This window comes from Cyrtonyx montezumae, unplaced genomic scaffold (assembly GCF_038088225.1).
Source record: "Cyrtonyx montezumae isolate F1298 unplaced genomic scaffold, pur_monq_1.0 scaffold_79, whole genome shotgun sequence".
Lineage (NCBI taxonomy): Eukaryota > Metazoa > Chordata > Aves > Galliformes > Odontophoridae > Cyrtonyx > Cyrtonyx montezumae.
Window position 1 is genome coordinate 54,379 of NW_027072088.1, and position 14,852 is coordinate 69,230.

Consider the following 14,852-nt stretch of genomic DNA (forward strand, 5'->3'; position numbering starts at 1 on the left):
CCAATGGAAGCACATCATGATTGCTATACAAAGCTTAATGAACCATAATTAATCTACAGAACTCATTGTCAAATTAACATAGATTTAAAACTTGCAGACTTTCAGTCTAGAAGGGACTTCCTAGACTGTCTCACTCAGTTTCCTAAGCAACATGGGCTCTAATTGTCCACCAGAGCAGCTCTCTTTAAAGGACATCAAGTGTTGACTTAAAGATTTGGTAAGTGGTCATAAATATATGTATTAATCAGTCTCAACCAGTGTTATTTTCAACCATCAGCTGTTGGATCAAAACAAAAAGCTTTCTGGGGAAAAAAAAAAAAGAAAGGGAGGGGGAAGGTGGGAAGGGGCTGGAACAGAAGTCACAGAATCACACAATCTTAAGGGTTGGAAGGGACCTCAAATAGATCATAAAGTCCAACCCCCCTGCCAACGCAGTTCCCTACACCAGGTCGCACAGGTAGGTGTCCAGGTGGGTCTTGAATATCTCCAGAGAAGGAGACCCCACAACCCCCCTGGGCAGCCTGTGCCAGTGCTCCGTCACCCTCACCGTAAAGAAGTTCTTGTGCACATTTGTGCAGAACCTCCTGTGCTGCAGTTTCTGTCCGTTCCCCCTTGTCCTGTCTCCACGCACTGCTGAAAAGAGTCTGGCCTCACCACTTTGTCCCCCACACTTCAGATATTTATAAACCTGGATCAGGACCCCTCTCAGTTTTCTTTTCTCAAGGCTAAACAGACCCAGTTCACTCTGCCTTTCTTCATAGGGGAGATCCTCCAGGCCCTTCCCCATCTTTGTGGCCCTGCACTGGGCTCCTTCCAAGAGATCCCTGTCTATTTTATACTGGGGAGCCCTGAACTGGACAAAGTACTCCAGATGAGGCCTCACCAGGGCAGAGTAGAGGGGGAGGATCACCTCCCTTGACCTGCTGGCCACGCTCTTTTTAATGCACCCCAGGATCCCATTGGCCTTCTCGGCCATGAGGGCACACTGCTGGCTCACGGTCAACCTGTCATCCACCAGGACACCCAGGTCTCTCTCCTCAGAGCTCCTCTTCAGCAGCTCATCCAACAGCCTGTACTGGTGCATGCAATCATTCCTCCCTAGGTGCAAGACTCTACAATGGCTTTTGTTAAACCTCATCTGGTTTCTTACTACCCAGCTCTCCATCCTGACCAGGTCTTGCTGAATGGCAGCACAGCCTTCAGGCATATCAGCCAATCTTCCCAACTTCATATCATCAGCAAACTTGCTGAGGGTGGCCACTATCCCCTCATCAAGGTCACTGATGAAGATGTTGAACAAGACCGGACCCAACACGGACCCCTGCAGGACACCACTGGTCACAGGACTCCAACCGGACTCTGCACCGCCATCGACAACCCTCTGTGCTCTGCCAGTCAGCCAGTTCTCAACCCACTTCACTGTCCACTCATCTATCCCACACTTCCTCAGCTTTGTTATAAGGATGTCATGGGAGACAGTATCAAATGCCTCGCTAAAATCAAGGTAGACTCATTCACCGCCCTCCCCTCATCTGCTCAGCCAGTAATGATATCGTAGAAGGCCACCAGATTTGTCAAGCACCACCTCCCCCTGGTGAACCCATGCTGACTACTCCTGATAACTCTCCTCTCTTCCAACTGACCTGAGACAGCATCCAGAACAAGCTGTTCCATCACCTTTCCAGGGACAGAGGTGAGGCTGACTGGCTGGTAGTTCCCCAGATCCTCCTTCTTGCCCTTTCTGAAGACCAAAGTGACGTTGGCTATCCTCCAGTCTTCAGGCACCTCTCCCATTCTCTAAGACCTCTCAAAGATGATAGAGAGTGGTTCAGCAATCACCTCTACCAGCTCCCTCAGCACCTGTGGATGCACTTCATCGAGCCCCATGGATTTATGAACATTAGCGTTGCCTAGGCTCTCACAGACCACCTCTTCTCTGACTAAGGGAAAGTCTCCCATTCCTCAGACCCTCTCACTAACCTCCAGGGTCTGGGATTCCTGAGGGAGAGCTTTTTCACTGAAGACAGAAGCAAAGAAGGCATTCAGTATCTCCGCTTTCTCAGCATCCCCTGTTACCAGAACACCCCCCTCACCTAGTAGGGGGGGGGGGCACATTCTCCCTATGTACATGCAGATCCCAGAAACAGCCAGTCATATCAACAGGAGAATTTTAAAAGAGACATCAAACCTCTATCAGTCTTAATAACTGATCTCAGATTACTGGAATTTAGGTGGAATGGTTACCCACAGTTGCAGGGTTTCTGGCACCTTTCTTTGAAAGGTTTAGCACTGGCACAGGATGGCCAGAAAGGCTCTGGAGTATCTCAACTTGGAGTCATTCAAATGCCATCTGGGCAGGCAACCTTCTCCAGGTGGTCCTGTTTGAGCATGGGACAGAGGTGGACAAGACCATAGAATCATAGAATCATCATAGAATGGCTTGGGTTGAAAAGGACCTCAAAAATCATCTAGTTCCAAACTCCCTTCCATGGGTAGGGCTGCCAACCACTAGACCAGGCTGCCCAGAGATGACCTTCAGAGGTCCCTTCCATACAGAGGTCACTTTGTGTGATGCTGTGATTCTGTGACTTGTCACTATTGTGATGGTGCACTCTGTGCCCCCCCCCATACCCAGTCAGTTCATTATGCCCAAAGCCCAGTGCAGGCAATGAGATGTAGAAGTCCTTGGGACTTGAGACAATTAACCACTACCATACTGCCTCAGATAGGTGCTCAGACATCTGGTAACAGACACCTCAACCAATAGATCCAATTCTAACTATATGAATCAGTCATCTTACCCCATAAATAGCGAGCAGGCTAAGAGACTTCTTTAAGACCTCTTACACAACACAATTTCCCCTTGAGTAGGGACACTGTTCGAGGGTTTTTAATGTGTGCACAGGGATTCACCCAGTATGTGGTGACACCTTGCAGACAGACCCTTGGTTAATGATTTATTGTTTTCAAGCTATACTAGCTTTGCTAAGACATGAGTTCAGATTCATTATCCACCTCCCACCCTCATTTCAAATACTGTTAAGTTGTTGTCATTGTTGTTCAAATTACCACCTTATATCTATTTTATAGCAATAAATCTTTCTGCCTTCCTCTTACAAGTGAAGTGTGCAGTGCTTTAGACTCCTTCTGCGACAACTATTAGTAAGAAACTTGGATTCCCACCAGCTTTGCAATTCCCATTGTCACTGCAGTTGAGAGAAGAGGGGTGATTAAGCAAGCTCTAAGCATGTTCCCATCAAATACTTAAGCTAGCATGCGATGTGTTAAGAAGGAAAGAAGTGTGACTGTTGTAGGTAATTCCCTTCTGAGAGGAACAGAGGGACTTATATGTCAGCCAGACCCTACCCATAGGTAAGTGTGCTGCTTCTCCTAGGTCCAGGTCAGGGTTATTTCTAGGAAACTTCCTAGTTTGATTGGCCCCTTTGATTATTATCTTCTATTTGATGGTCCAGACCAGCAGTGATGAAGTCTTGAGAGAAGCCTGATGATTATTAAAAAGGACTTCAGGGGACAGAGGTGGTTAGTGGACAAAGTGGCATATAGGGCATATTTTCCTGTATCCCCTAAGAAGCAGGGAAGGATACCAAAAGGAGCAAGAAAACTCCTAAATACGTGGCTGAGAGGCTGGTGCAGACGCAGGAATTTTCTTTCTTTTGACCACGGGGCAATTTACTCTGTGCCTGACCTGATGGCTGCTGATGGGTCTCGCCTGTCTTAAAGGGGGAAACAGATCCTAGCCCAGCAGCTGGCAGGGCTCCTTGAGAGGGCTTTAAACTAGATATGAAGGGGGAAGGAGATAAAATGAGGCTTGCTAGAGATAAGCCTAAAGGGAATGATGACAGGATTTGGGGTGAGACAAGATACCCAGCTGAAGTGTGTCTACACCAATACATGCAGCATGGTCAACAAATAGGAGGAGTTCAAAGCTACTGTGTGGAAGACAAACTATGATTCAGTTGCCATTATGGAAACATGGTGAGATCGCTCCCATGACTGAAGTCTGACCTCAGTGCAAGGTAAGGTTATGGAGCAGATCATCTTGAGGGAGATCACATGGCATGTGTGGGAAAACCAGGGGGTCAGGTCTAGCCAGCATGGGCTCATGAAAAGCAGGTCCTGCCTGAACAACCTCATCTCCTTTATGATCGAGTGACCTGCTTGGTATATGACGGAAAAGCTGTTGATGTAATCTATCTAGACTTCAGCAAAGCCTCTGACACTGTCTCCCACAGTGTTCTCCTGTGGAAGCTGGCATCCCATGGCTGCTGGGTAAAGAACTGGCTGGAGGGCTGGGCCCAGAGAACGGTGGTGAAATGAGTTAAATCAAACTGGTGATCAGTCAGGAGAGGTGTTCTCCAGGGTTGGTACTGAGGCCTGTCCTGTTCAATAACATCCTGGCCTGTATCAGAAACAGTGCTGCCATCAGGAGCAGGGAAGTGATCACTCCTTCTTACTCAGCTCTGATGAGACCACATTTTGAGTACTGTGTTCACTTCTGGGCCCTTCTCTACAAGGGAGGCATTGAGGCCCCGGAGGGTGTCCAGGGAAGGGCAACAAAGCAGGTGAGGGGTCTGGAGCACAGGGCTATGAGGGGTGGCTGTGGGAGCTGGGATTGTTCAGACTGGAAAAGAGGAGGCTCAAGGATTACCTCAATCCTCTCTACAACTGCCTGAAGGGAGATTACGGCAAGGTGGGGGGTCAGCTTCTTCTCCCACGTAACTACCAATAGAACTAGATGGAAAGGGTTGAAGTTGTGCCAGGGGAGATTCAAATTAGATGTTAGGAAATACTTCTCTGAGACAGTGGTCAGGCACTGGAACAGGCTGCCCAGGGAGGTGGTAGAGTCACCACTCTCTGAGGTGTTCAAGAAACATTTAGATGTTATACTGAGGGACATGGTTGAATGGGGAATATTGGTGGTAAGGTGGATGGTTGTACTAGGTGATCTTGGAAGTCTTTTCTAACCTTGGTGATTCTATGATTGAAAGAATGAATGCACATGTTGCCTGTTTGTGTTGGAAATTACAAACCTTTTAACTCAGTGGCTTGATCCAGCCCTAACTAATTACAAGCAATGTAGTATGGAAATGGAAAGGCTACAGGCACAATTTCTGATAGCATGTAACTCTCCAGTCAAAGCCAATCAGGAATACCATAACACCATGACACAGGGTGTGGCACCACTGCTAATTCAGTCCTCTCAATAACAATGTGCAAGAGTTCCCAGAAAGGCAGACAACTGAAACTCTTCCAATCAAATTCATGGACACTCCAAAGGACCTAGTTCCACCCACTGCTGACTCTAAGGTGACTCAAAGATCGAGTGATTGCAAGATCAATATACATGTTAAGGCTATGGACAGTAAGACAAATGTAAGCTATAAGCCAATACTCTCAATCTGTGACCACCTACTGATCCGAGGATATATCTCTTTCCAGACTAGGGCAACTGAAAGCTATCTGGCTTTTTATTTTAATTGAAAACGTTATGTTTGACAACTAAAGATGAGAAGATTCCTAATAAAATTCTCTCAGTACGCTGTTTGTTTAAATTAAAACTGTCACAGATTCTGTTTCACCTACATTTCTATAAATGGCTTGCACTGACATTTCCCATAAAGAATATTAAGATATCTTTTCAAAAACCTAAGTAGTACTTAATAGAGTACAACACTGAGCCATAGGGTCACTAAGCTGGCAGCAACATTTGTCTGTATTATGTTGTGCCATACAGAAACTCAAGAAGACACAATTTAATAAACAAGGTCTTCGTTACTCCTCCTTGACTTAGAGAAACTTTGCTTCTCTACAACCTCTTTCCAATTGCAAACCTAACCATTAGTTGGTCACCTTTTCACAGAATCACAAAAGAACTTGGATTGGAAAGTACCTTAAAGATCATTTAGTTCCAAACCCCCCTGCCATGGGCAGGATGCACTCACCAGGTCAGGCTGCCCAGGGTCCATCCATGGCCTTGGACACCTCCAGGGATAGGGCACCCACAGCTCTGGGCAGCAGTGCCAAAGCCTCATCATGTTTAGCTGTGCTTCTCCATTTGTTCTTGCGTCAGCACTGTTCTTCAGCCTCAACACTAACACTTTTCCACGCCTTCAACAAAAAGGCAGCTGGATCCAATCCCTCCCAATCTGCTTTGTGACACTCTAGTAGGTGTCATAGGGTAAGTCTTCCCTAAGTGACTCCAGAAGCCTTTTTCTTCATTATCATTCTAGTTTGAACTGTTCATTTTGAACACTGATAACAACGTATTCCAGATTCAACAATAAGCTGGGATGTCACTACGGTCTTCTTGCAGTAGCACTAGAACTTTTCTGCTGATACAGGAAATTGAGTTATAAGTTCCAATTACATTTTTTTCCACTTAATCACATCACATTAAGTATAAGATTTTTATTATCAAAATAATAAACCTTGCTTTCAATGATGTTGGAAATCAATCAGCAACTACTTTACAGCAGAATCCCTTCATGCACAACACGCCTTCCAAAACCTTTTATTTAGCATTGACGATGTCTCCCAATTTACATTAGTGAATTTCACCATCAAATTTCAGAACTAGCCTCCTAAATTCAATGGGATCAGTGACAGTTGGCAGAGTATGATACAGAAATCTTGATGAAGTATTTGTTGTTCTTCTCCTAAGAGTATCCCTTGGATGCTCTAGTTTTAGAACCAAGCAAAAGGAACAATGGAATTTTCTCAGAATGATTGAATGACAAAGCTCAGATATTAGGTGCTGTGGACACAAGTCATTCTGGTCAAAAACAACAACAAAACAAACAGAAAATTGTGCTAGAGAGAACACTGAACTGTACAGAAACCTCAGCATTTCATAAAATCTGCAAATTCCTTTCTGCCAACAATCTAATAGCAATTCCTCAATTCTCTCAAAATTTGCAAGCAGGGAAAGAATCTAAATCTACAAAACCAGAGAGAGACACTTAGCCACTGTGACTGTATTCACATAATTAAGTTCTTTTTGGAACTAAAAATGGAGGCTCTGGGAGTGAATTGCTTAATCTGAGGTACTGCAGCTGCACTCAAGTGCGGTATACTCTAACTCTCCACCTGTTCACCAGAAAGAGTAATAGGTCCTGTATAAATTCCCAGTTTGCATGACAAATGAAACTATTATCTGTGGCCTGGAATGGAGTGGGAGTATTGCTTGTCAGCAGATACACTTCTTTCAGCCAGGTGACCTCCAGAGTCGAGCCTTGGGTGAAAATGATCCCAGTCCTAAAATAATGTTTATTTCCACGACTGACTAGTAAGAAAAGTCAGAGAAATTGACACTTTTTATGGGATGATTAATCTATCTTATTTTAAATACCTACTTTCATTTGAAAGATACTGTGCCTGCACAGACTAAATCTCTGAACTCTAAAGGAAGTCCAAAGCAACTAATTTGCAAACAAATACAGTACAGACAACTGTATTAGCCCACTAAATTCCACTCTGAATGTCCGCCATGGCCTGCACTGTCCAGATTTTCACTAACTCAGTCTTTGTTAATGATATCCACTGGTTCTAAGCTGAACAATATTATTTCTGTTTTCTTCAGGCCATGGAGGCCTGTACATCCAGTCACATCCCAGTCCATACCTCAAAAAACCCTACCTGTCCAACTCCCTCCAAGATTCTTTCCAGAATTCTGAGCATACGAACCGGTGGCTATTTCATCAAGTCAGCACAGGGGTGCACACCACAAGTGGCATGCAGCAAATGCTGGTCTGTGGATGAGAAACTCTTGAAACTCTTCTGAGAGGTGTAGTCCAACAACATGGGACAAAGGGAAAGAATGCTATTACCATGGAGGCAGATAAAAGGAAACACGGGATTAGGACTTTAGGAAAAAATTGGCTGCTGGGAGGGGGTGCTGACAGTGGTAAAGTGAGCCAGCAGGCGGCTAATGCTAATTCACCTTGCACCTTCAACCAACCTCAGAGAAAATCCAGGCCTCCTTGGTTCTGAGCAATACCACAGATGTCACCCATTTTAAAAGTGCAGCTGTTCACATAGTATCAAAGAAACAGAGACAGCCTAAGTGTATTTTATGCACTGTCTTCAATCAAAAATGTTTGAACCACCTCCCTCAAAACTCTCTCCGGAATAACTGATCTTCGAACATGAAAAGAAAAAAGAAAGACCAAAGCCTAAACAATATTAGACTCTAAGTCTGTGCTTCTAAACAGGCTGTGAAACTTCCATCCTTAGAGATTTTCAAAACTCAATGAGGCCCTGAACAATCCTACTTTGAGCAGGAAGTTGAACGAGATGCATTCCACAGTTCCTCCTTAACCCAATCTTTTCTGTGATTCAGTAAAACAGCATTGGAAAAAAACTGATGAAAGTATCATTTCAGTAGGATAAAGTAATAGGGAAGTGCTGAACTTGATCTAGTCAAAAATTGTAAAAAATTTCACTCACCCTTTTCTTACATGAATCATACTTCATAGGCTATTTACATGCACATATTTTTGCATGACCTTTAACATTTTTCTGTAATTTTTTTCCTATTATATGTTTTGTCATTCCATGATTTTAGACTTTGAAAACTAATATGAAATGTAATATATTTCTTCATTACACCACTCAAAACTCTTACTTCCTTCTTTCTAGTCGATCTAATACAAAGTTCTTCAAACAGTATTTCTTTTCCATAAGCTACACTCTGTTTATTGAAGACTTTCAGAAGTTATAGCTGGTAATATCCACATAATTTCCTCCACCACTTTACCATACACATTGCTCCCTAGCTGCTTATTCTTAGGAGCTTTGTGTGATTCATTTTAAAATAACTGTTAACAGGGCCTTTACTGGAAAGATCATTCCATCACCTAAGACAAGGACATTTTTTCCCCTTACATCAAGCTAGGAATTTTTCTTGACATACCTTCATCGGCCTCTTCAGCGCTTCCTGAATATCCACACGCTTCCGCATAATGGTCTGGTCTAGTTTGCGTTCAAAAGCCAACAGATCCATGTAGGCCTGGGACTCAGGAACGAGCTCCCGGATCTGAGAAGGAAGGAAGGAATATCCAAGCATTGGAAGCAAGAACACGCTATGTTCCAGAGCAGTAATACTCTTTCCCAGCCACTAGACAGATGTGCTCAGAAGCTGTTATGCCTAAGATGATAAGTTTCTAGTGGGGCAGGTTTCAGTGGCATAGTACAAGCATGACTGAAAAGCTGGAACATGGAATTAGAGCTAAGGAACTTTGGACCCACTAGGCTGAGTCCACTGATTATTATTTCAAGTGAGCCTTAGCTACAAGTAGCCTGTGAGCCACTGTTCGCGGAAACTCAAAGTACTTAAAATTTGTCCTTTTTAAGCTAAAAAGAAAGCTCTCTCTAGACTGAAAATAAAAGGTTAGGTATTCATGTTGTTTTTTAATAAAAGCAAGTGATATTCAAGTGTTGCTCCAGTAGAGCATGGAGCATGTCCTTTATGAGGACAGCAACCTAGAAACGCTCATCCAGAGAGGAGAAGACTGACGGGGGAGGGGGGAGAGTGCATTCTTATAAATATTTAATGGTCAGGAGTTAGGTTGATGAAGCCAGGCTGTTTTCAGTGGTGCCCAGCAACAGGACAAGGGGCAATGGATAAAAACTGGAACACAGGAAGTTCCACATGAATATGAGGAAAAGCTTCTTTACTTTAAGTGTTACACAGCACTGGAACAAGCTGCCCAGAGAAGTGGGGGAGCATCCTTCTCTGAAGATATTCAAAATCCACCTGGATGCTTCCCTGCACAGTCTGCTGTAGGGAGCTTGCTTTAGTAGGTAAGCTGGACTGGCAGATCCCTTCCAAACCATACAGTTCTGGGACCCTATGATCCTGTGATAAGTCAAAACTCCAATTTAGGAAGGCAGTCATTGCTACCATATCTTCTTGTGAAATTGACCTAAAAATTTAAGTTTCTATATGACCAGAGATGCAGAGTCATCTTATGTTCTCCCTTAATTTTATTTATTTATTGGTATTTAAGGTATTAGCTAGGTCATATTAGCTGTAAGAAAAAATTCCCTTTTTATTCACCTTATTCCACAAAGGTTAGCAGAGGATGTGATAGAAGTAGGTTAGGAGGAAGAGACAGAAGATTCCAAGTCAGTACAAGAGAGACATGGACATCCACCAGAGAGTCCAATGAAGAGCCATGATGGTGATGAAGTGACTGGAGCACCTATCCTACAAGGAGAGGCTGAGAGAACTGGGATTATTCAGTTTGAAGAAAGGAAAGATCAGGGGGATCTCATCAGTGTCTGTAAACACCTGAAGGGAGGGTGCAAAACGGATGAAGCCAGGCTCTTCTCAGTAGGGTAACCAGGACAAGAGGCAGTCAGCACAAACTGTAACAAGGATCTCATTGAACACCAGCAAACACTTCTTTATTGTAAGAGTGACCAAGCACTGGCCACAGGTTTCTCATAGATACTGTGGGATACTCCTCCTTCTTGGAAATGCACAAAAGCTATGCTGACATGGCTCTGAGCAACCTGTTCTGAGTGTTCCTGCTTGAACAGGAGAAGGAGCTGGACCAGATGACCTCCAAAGGTCCCTTCTAACCCGAACCATTTGGTGATTCCATGTAAAGAGAAAATACTTCAGATCTGAATCTAGAAATAGACAAGTATACCCTAGCAAGAAAAAGTTAGCTCTTAATTGGGAATAACTAAGTGTGCAAAACAAAAAAAAAAAAAAAAAGGAAACTCAGAGTATAAAAAGTATAAAAATACTCTACTGGACTTCTTTGCCAATTATATAGCTTTCGCCTATATAATTAAAATATCCAACTGTTATAATATCTCCTCTGTAAGAATTAAAAGCAAATTGGTATTCCTGTTTTGCTTTAAGATGAGAAGTCTGCAGTCTGAATTTGGTTTAAGACACAAGCAAGTATATGAGAAATACCTGGCAAAGATGAACAGGTTGAGGCAAGAGAGCTTCCCAAGTGCAGGTACTTCAGCACTTTGTGCATATTGTGTACAAAACCATTTCACTTCACAGGAGAAAACTCCAGGCCTCTTCTGGATCAAGATAAGTCATTTTTCTTTCACATTAAGAGCTATTAATGATGATCCATGGTGTTGACACAGGGCCACTTGACATCAAACCTTGAAGTAGTGGGGAGGCTACTCACAGTGCTGACCATAACTGGCATCTGTTCACCTAGCCTGTTGGTATTAGGGAGCCTAGCAGGTTCCTACTAAAATCACCCTGTTTTGTGATCATATTTTGTCCACACACCTGTTCACTACATGTTGCAAGGACACAAGGACTACTGCACTGAGTCGTCCCAGGCATCAGTCTCTCCACGTATTGAACCTCTCGCAGCATTTGAAAGTTGATGTCCTTTATCACCTACAATAGCCTAAGGTAAGGCATTTCAGAACCTCTAGAGACAGTATGCAAACTAATACATTTTGTTCACTTTGAATCTGTCATCTGTTTGTTTCATTTGATGTCATCTTCTTGTAGGATTGGAGCAGCAACAGGCAGGGTCTCCCTAAGTACTTCCTCCATACTGCTCATACATTTTTCAAAGGCTGATAGTTTTCTGTCATCCCTTTATTTTCCAAAATGAACAATCACTCCCTATAGTATTTACACTGATCAAAACTATCAAATAAATGTCTCTTTCAATAGTATTTATTTGTTTGTTTCATTTGAGATGCTAGAACACCTGTATTTATTTGCAGTAAGACTGACACTTCTGAAAAGCAGAAACCATGGAGCCAAGAAACATTTTACTTTTATTCCATGAAATTCTGTTCAGCTTTAGCTGAACCACTGTATTATTAACTGCTTGTATTCTACTCAGCCTTACTATCAACTAAATAATGAAAGTACGTGAATATTTTTAGGAGCAAAGCACAAAGAGCAACATTGCTCTGAAAGCATCGAAGAGTTGCCAGACAGCTTGCAGAATAAGGACAGCTAGGCAATACTTCCTCCCCACAGTGAATATAAAACTTGTCATGTGAGAAAATATCCCCACGCCACTATTTTGTCCCACAGAGAACAAAGGATTCCTCAGCTCCTTCAAAACAAAGTAAATGAATCATGTTGTACCATGTTGTTTAAAAAATTCTGGTCACAGTTTCAGACTTTTACCTCTGAGTCACGGCACGGTCAGTTCGTGAACTCCCAGGCACACAGTGAAGCAGGGAGCTCGCCTACACAGCCCTCCAGTTCAAGCACTTACTACAGCTGCGGTACAGCTTCTCCTGCTGGTTCTCAAAGTACTAGAGTTAGGACATAATGAAATTTCTAGTAAGTTCGTAGAAACAGTAATCATCAATAAATATTTCTAGTCCGTATTTCTACATCTCCTACCATGTGAAAGTGAAAAGGTATTTCCTATTCTGTTTATAACCAAACTGGACATTAAAACATCATTTAACAAAGCATACACTCCAAAATTAGCCAACCAAGATAATACTGCATATAGTTTCTTGAATCCAAGTGGCTGCAGGTTGAGAAAGAGTTTGGGAGAAGAATTATATGTACTTTCCTGTGTTCATACTCTCTTGTAGGTATATGCTACAGCTGCAGGGAAGACAGGATACTGAGCTAGAACAAAGGTCCACTCTGCTCAGTTTTGACTGCTCTTATGGTCTCTTGCTTTCTCCATCTAGTACTGGAATATTTTGGGGGAAGAACAATAACGATCCAATCCCATACTCCCTCCCAATTCTGCCTCAAGAATGAGAGAATAATCCAAGGTAAGCTTCAGGAATAGCACATCATGAAGAACAACGATTTGTTTCTCTAACATCATAACACAAAAAAAAAGAAAGATACTTTTGAACTGCACCCAATACTACATAATTCATTTTTCCGATTTATTCATAGGTAACTGAGTCTTAGTTATCTTGGTGTTTATGTGATAAGGATCTGCACAACCTACAAATTTTCTTCCTGCACTTTTTCCTACCTGAAATAAAGCTTGTAGCCTTTCATGCGAGCTTACTCCCTTCCACAAAAGTTTTAAGTATAAACATGTGAAGAATACTTCAAGATCTGAATTATCTAGTCTGGCCTTTTTCGATTTCAAGAAGCTACAAAAATTACCTAGCACAGCAACTCATCATCTGATATTTTGAAACATGTATGCTAAATCCTCTCTTATAATTATATGGAACAAATGAGTATTAACATTAGTAAGTTAAGGTTTTCCTAGGGCCCGGGGCTCTTCTTTCTATTGTGAAAATTCAAATATTTCAAAAATTTTTAAATAATAAGAACATAGTTATCAACTTCTGTGCTTTTTATCCCCTATTACCATGGACTTATTTTATACTGATGGGAGCCAAAGAATGCAAAAAGTAGAACTACAGCAATGAGGACAGTGACCAGGAACAGCATAAAGGAGCACAATATGCATGTGCTTATAAACAAATACACACAGCTTGTGAAACAAACAAACAGATGGAATCCAAAGTCAGTGAACAGTTGCAGCACTACCATTTCTTGGATTACCAGAACATCATGGGATAACGTCTATGACTGGCAGAGTGTGATTTCTTGGAAGGCAACGACAACCAGCTGCACACTACACAAAGGCCTCATCTAAGAGGTGAGTGTTGTGCTGGAACAGCTGAGACTGGGATAAATCTACAAGCCACCTGATCATGGATGAGACAGAGCATTTCAGACATCCTAAAAACGCTCTATTGTTGTAGACCTTCACACTTACAGAGGAATTTAACCACCTTGACATCCACCTAGGGAGAGCACCAGGCATAAGCATTAAGGAGATTTCTGGATTGGATTGATGACAATTCTTTAACACAGGCGTACAACAAAATAACAAGATGTGCTTTGCTGAACAAACAAGGAAGGAAAAACTGGTTGTGGATACTAAGATTAAAGATAGCCCTGGCTGCAGAAAAAGAATCAGATAGTGGAGTTTGCAACGCTCTGTGAAGGGAGCAAGAACAGGATGTCAGAAGAGCAGGTTTTGGCATATTTGGGTACCCACCCAGAAGGATTCCATGGGATGATGGGGATCCCTAAAGGACAAAGGAGCTCAGGGGAAGTGGGCTGACCTTCAAGGACAGTCTTTTCAAAGCACAGTGGAACAATCCAGACCAACGTGCAGAGTTGAGCAGGCCTGGCAGAAACAAGCAGAGTTAAGCAGTGAATTCCTGAATGGCTTCAAATGCAAAAAAAAAGAGTGCACGGAGGTGGGAGCCAGCTCTTGACACTTCTCTTGGTAGACATGTGCTCCATCCTCGTGGCCCACTGTGGGCTTCACTCCAGTACATCATATGTCTTATGTCCATAAGTCCAGGTACAGTTTCACAAGTATGGCATAGCAGGGAATAGCCTCTTTCCTTGACTTGATGGATTCACTCAGGCTAATACTGCCCACTTCACAGTCAACCGTTATCTTTGCTGAACTACCTCATGGACTTACTCTCCACTTGTAGTCCATGAGGGCCAACAGGTCCTGTGATGCAAAGTTACTTTCTACTCAGTTAATGCCCACCTGCACCAGTGCTGGGGGTTATTCTATTCCACGAGCAGAATTTCGTACTTGCCTGCATTGAGCTTGATGATGCTGAATTGCCATTTTCTTTGTGCAACCTGTCAAGGTCTCTTCTGATAGCCCTGCTCCCCCAACTCTGACTCAATCTCAGGGTCAGAGGACATGACTTACCAGGAGAAATGGAGGCAAAAACAGCACTGAGCACCTTAGCTTTTTCCACAGAATTTGACTTAAGCAGCAGATGCAGGTTTCTTCTGAAGTCTTCCTTTTCCTGCTGACTCATTTGCAGACTCCTGCTCCTGCTCATACAGCCTGGTA

The 14,852-nt window shown here is 43.0% G+C and overlaps 1 protein-coding gene across 4 annotated transcripts in view; it reads right to left on the reverse strand.

Moving 5' to 3' along the window:
* The window catches only part of SMARCD3 (SWI/SNF related, matrix associated, actin dependent regulator of chromatin, subfamily d, member 3), a 99,578-nt gene that overhangs the window by 38,758 nt on the left and 45,968 nt on the right, over nt 1–14,852 (reverse strand). For all 4 annotated transcript variants that reach the window (XM_065751657.1, XM_065751655.1, XM_065751656.1 and 1 more), the window contains exon 4: nt 8,933–9,055. In XM_065751657.1, coding sequence (XP_065607729.1) covers nt 8,933–9,055 — 123 coding nt within the window. The remainder of the gene's footprint in view (nt 1–8,932; nt 9,056–14,852) is intronic.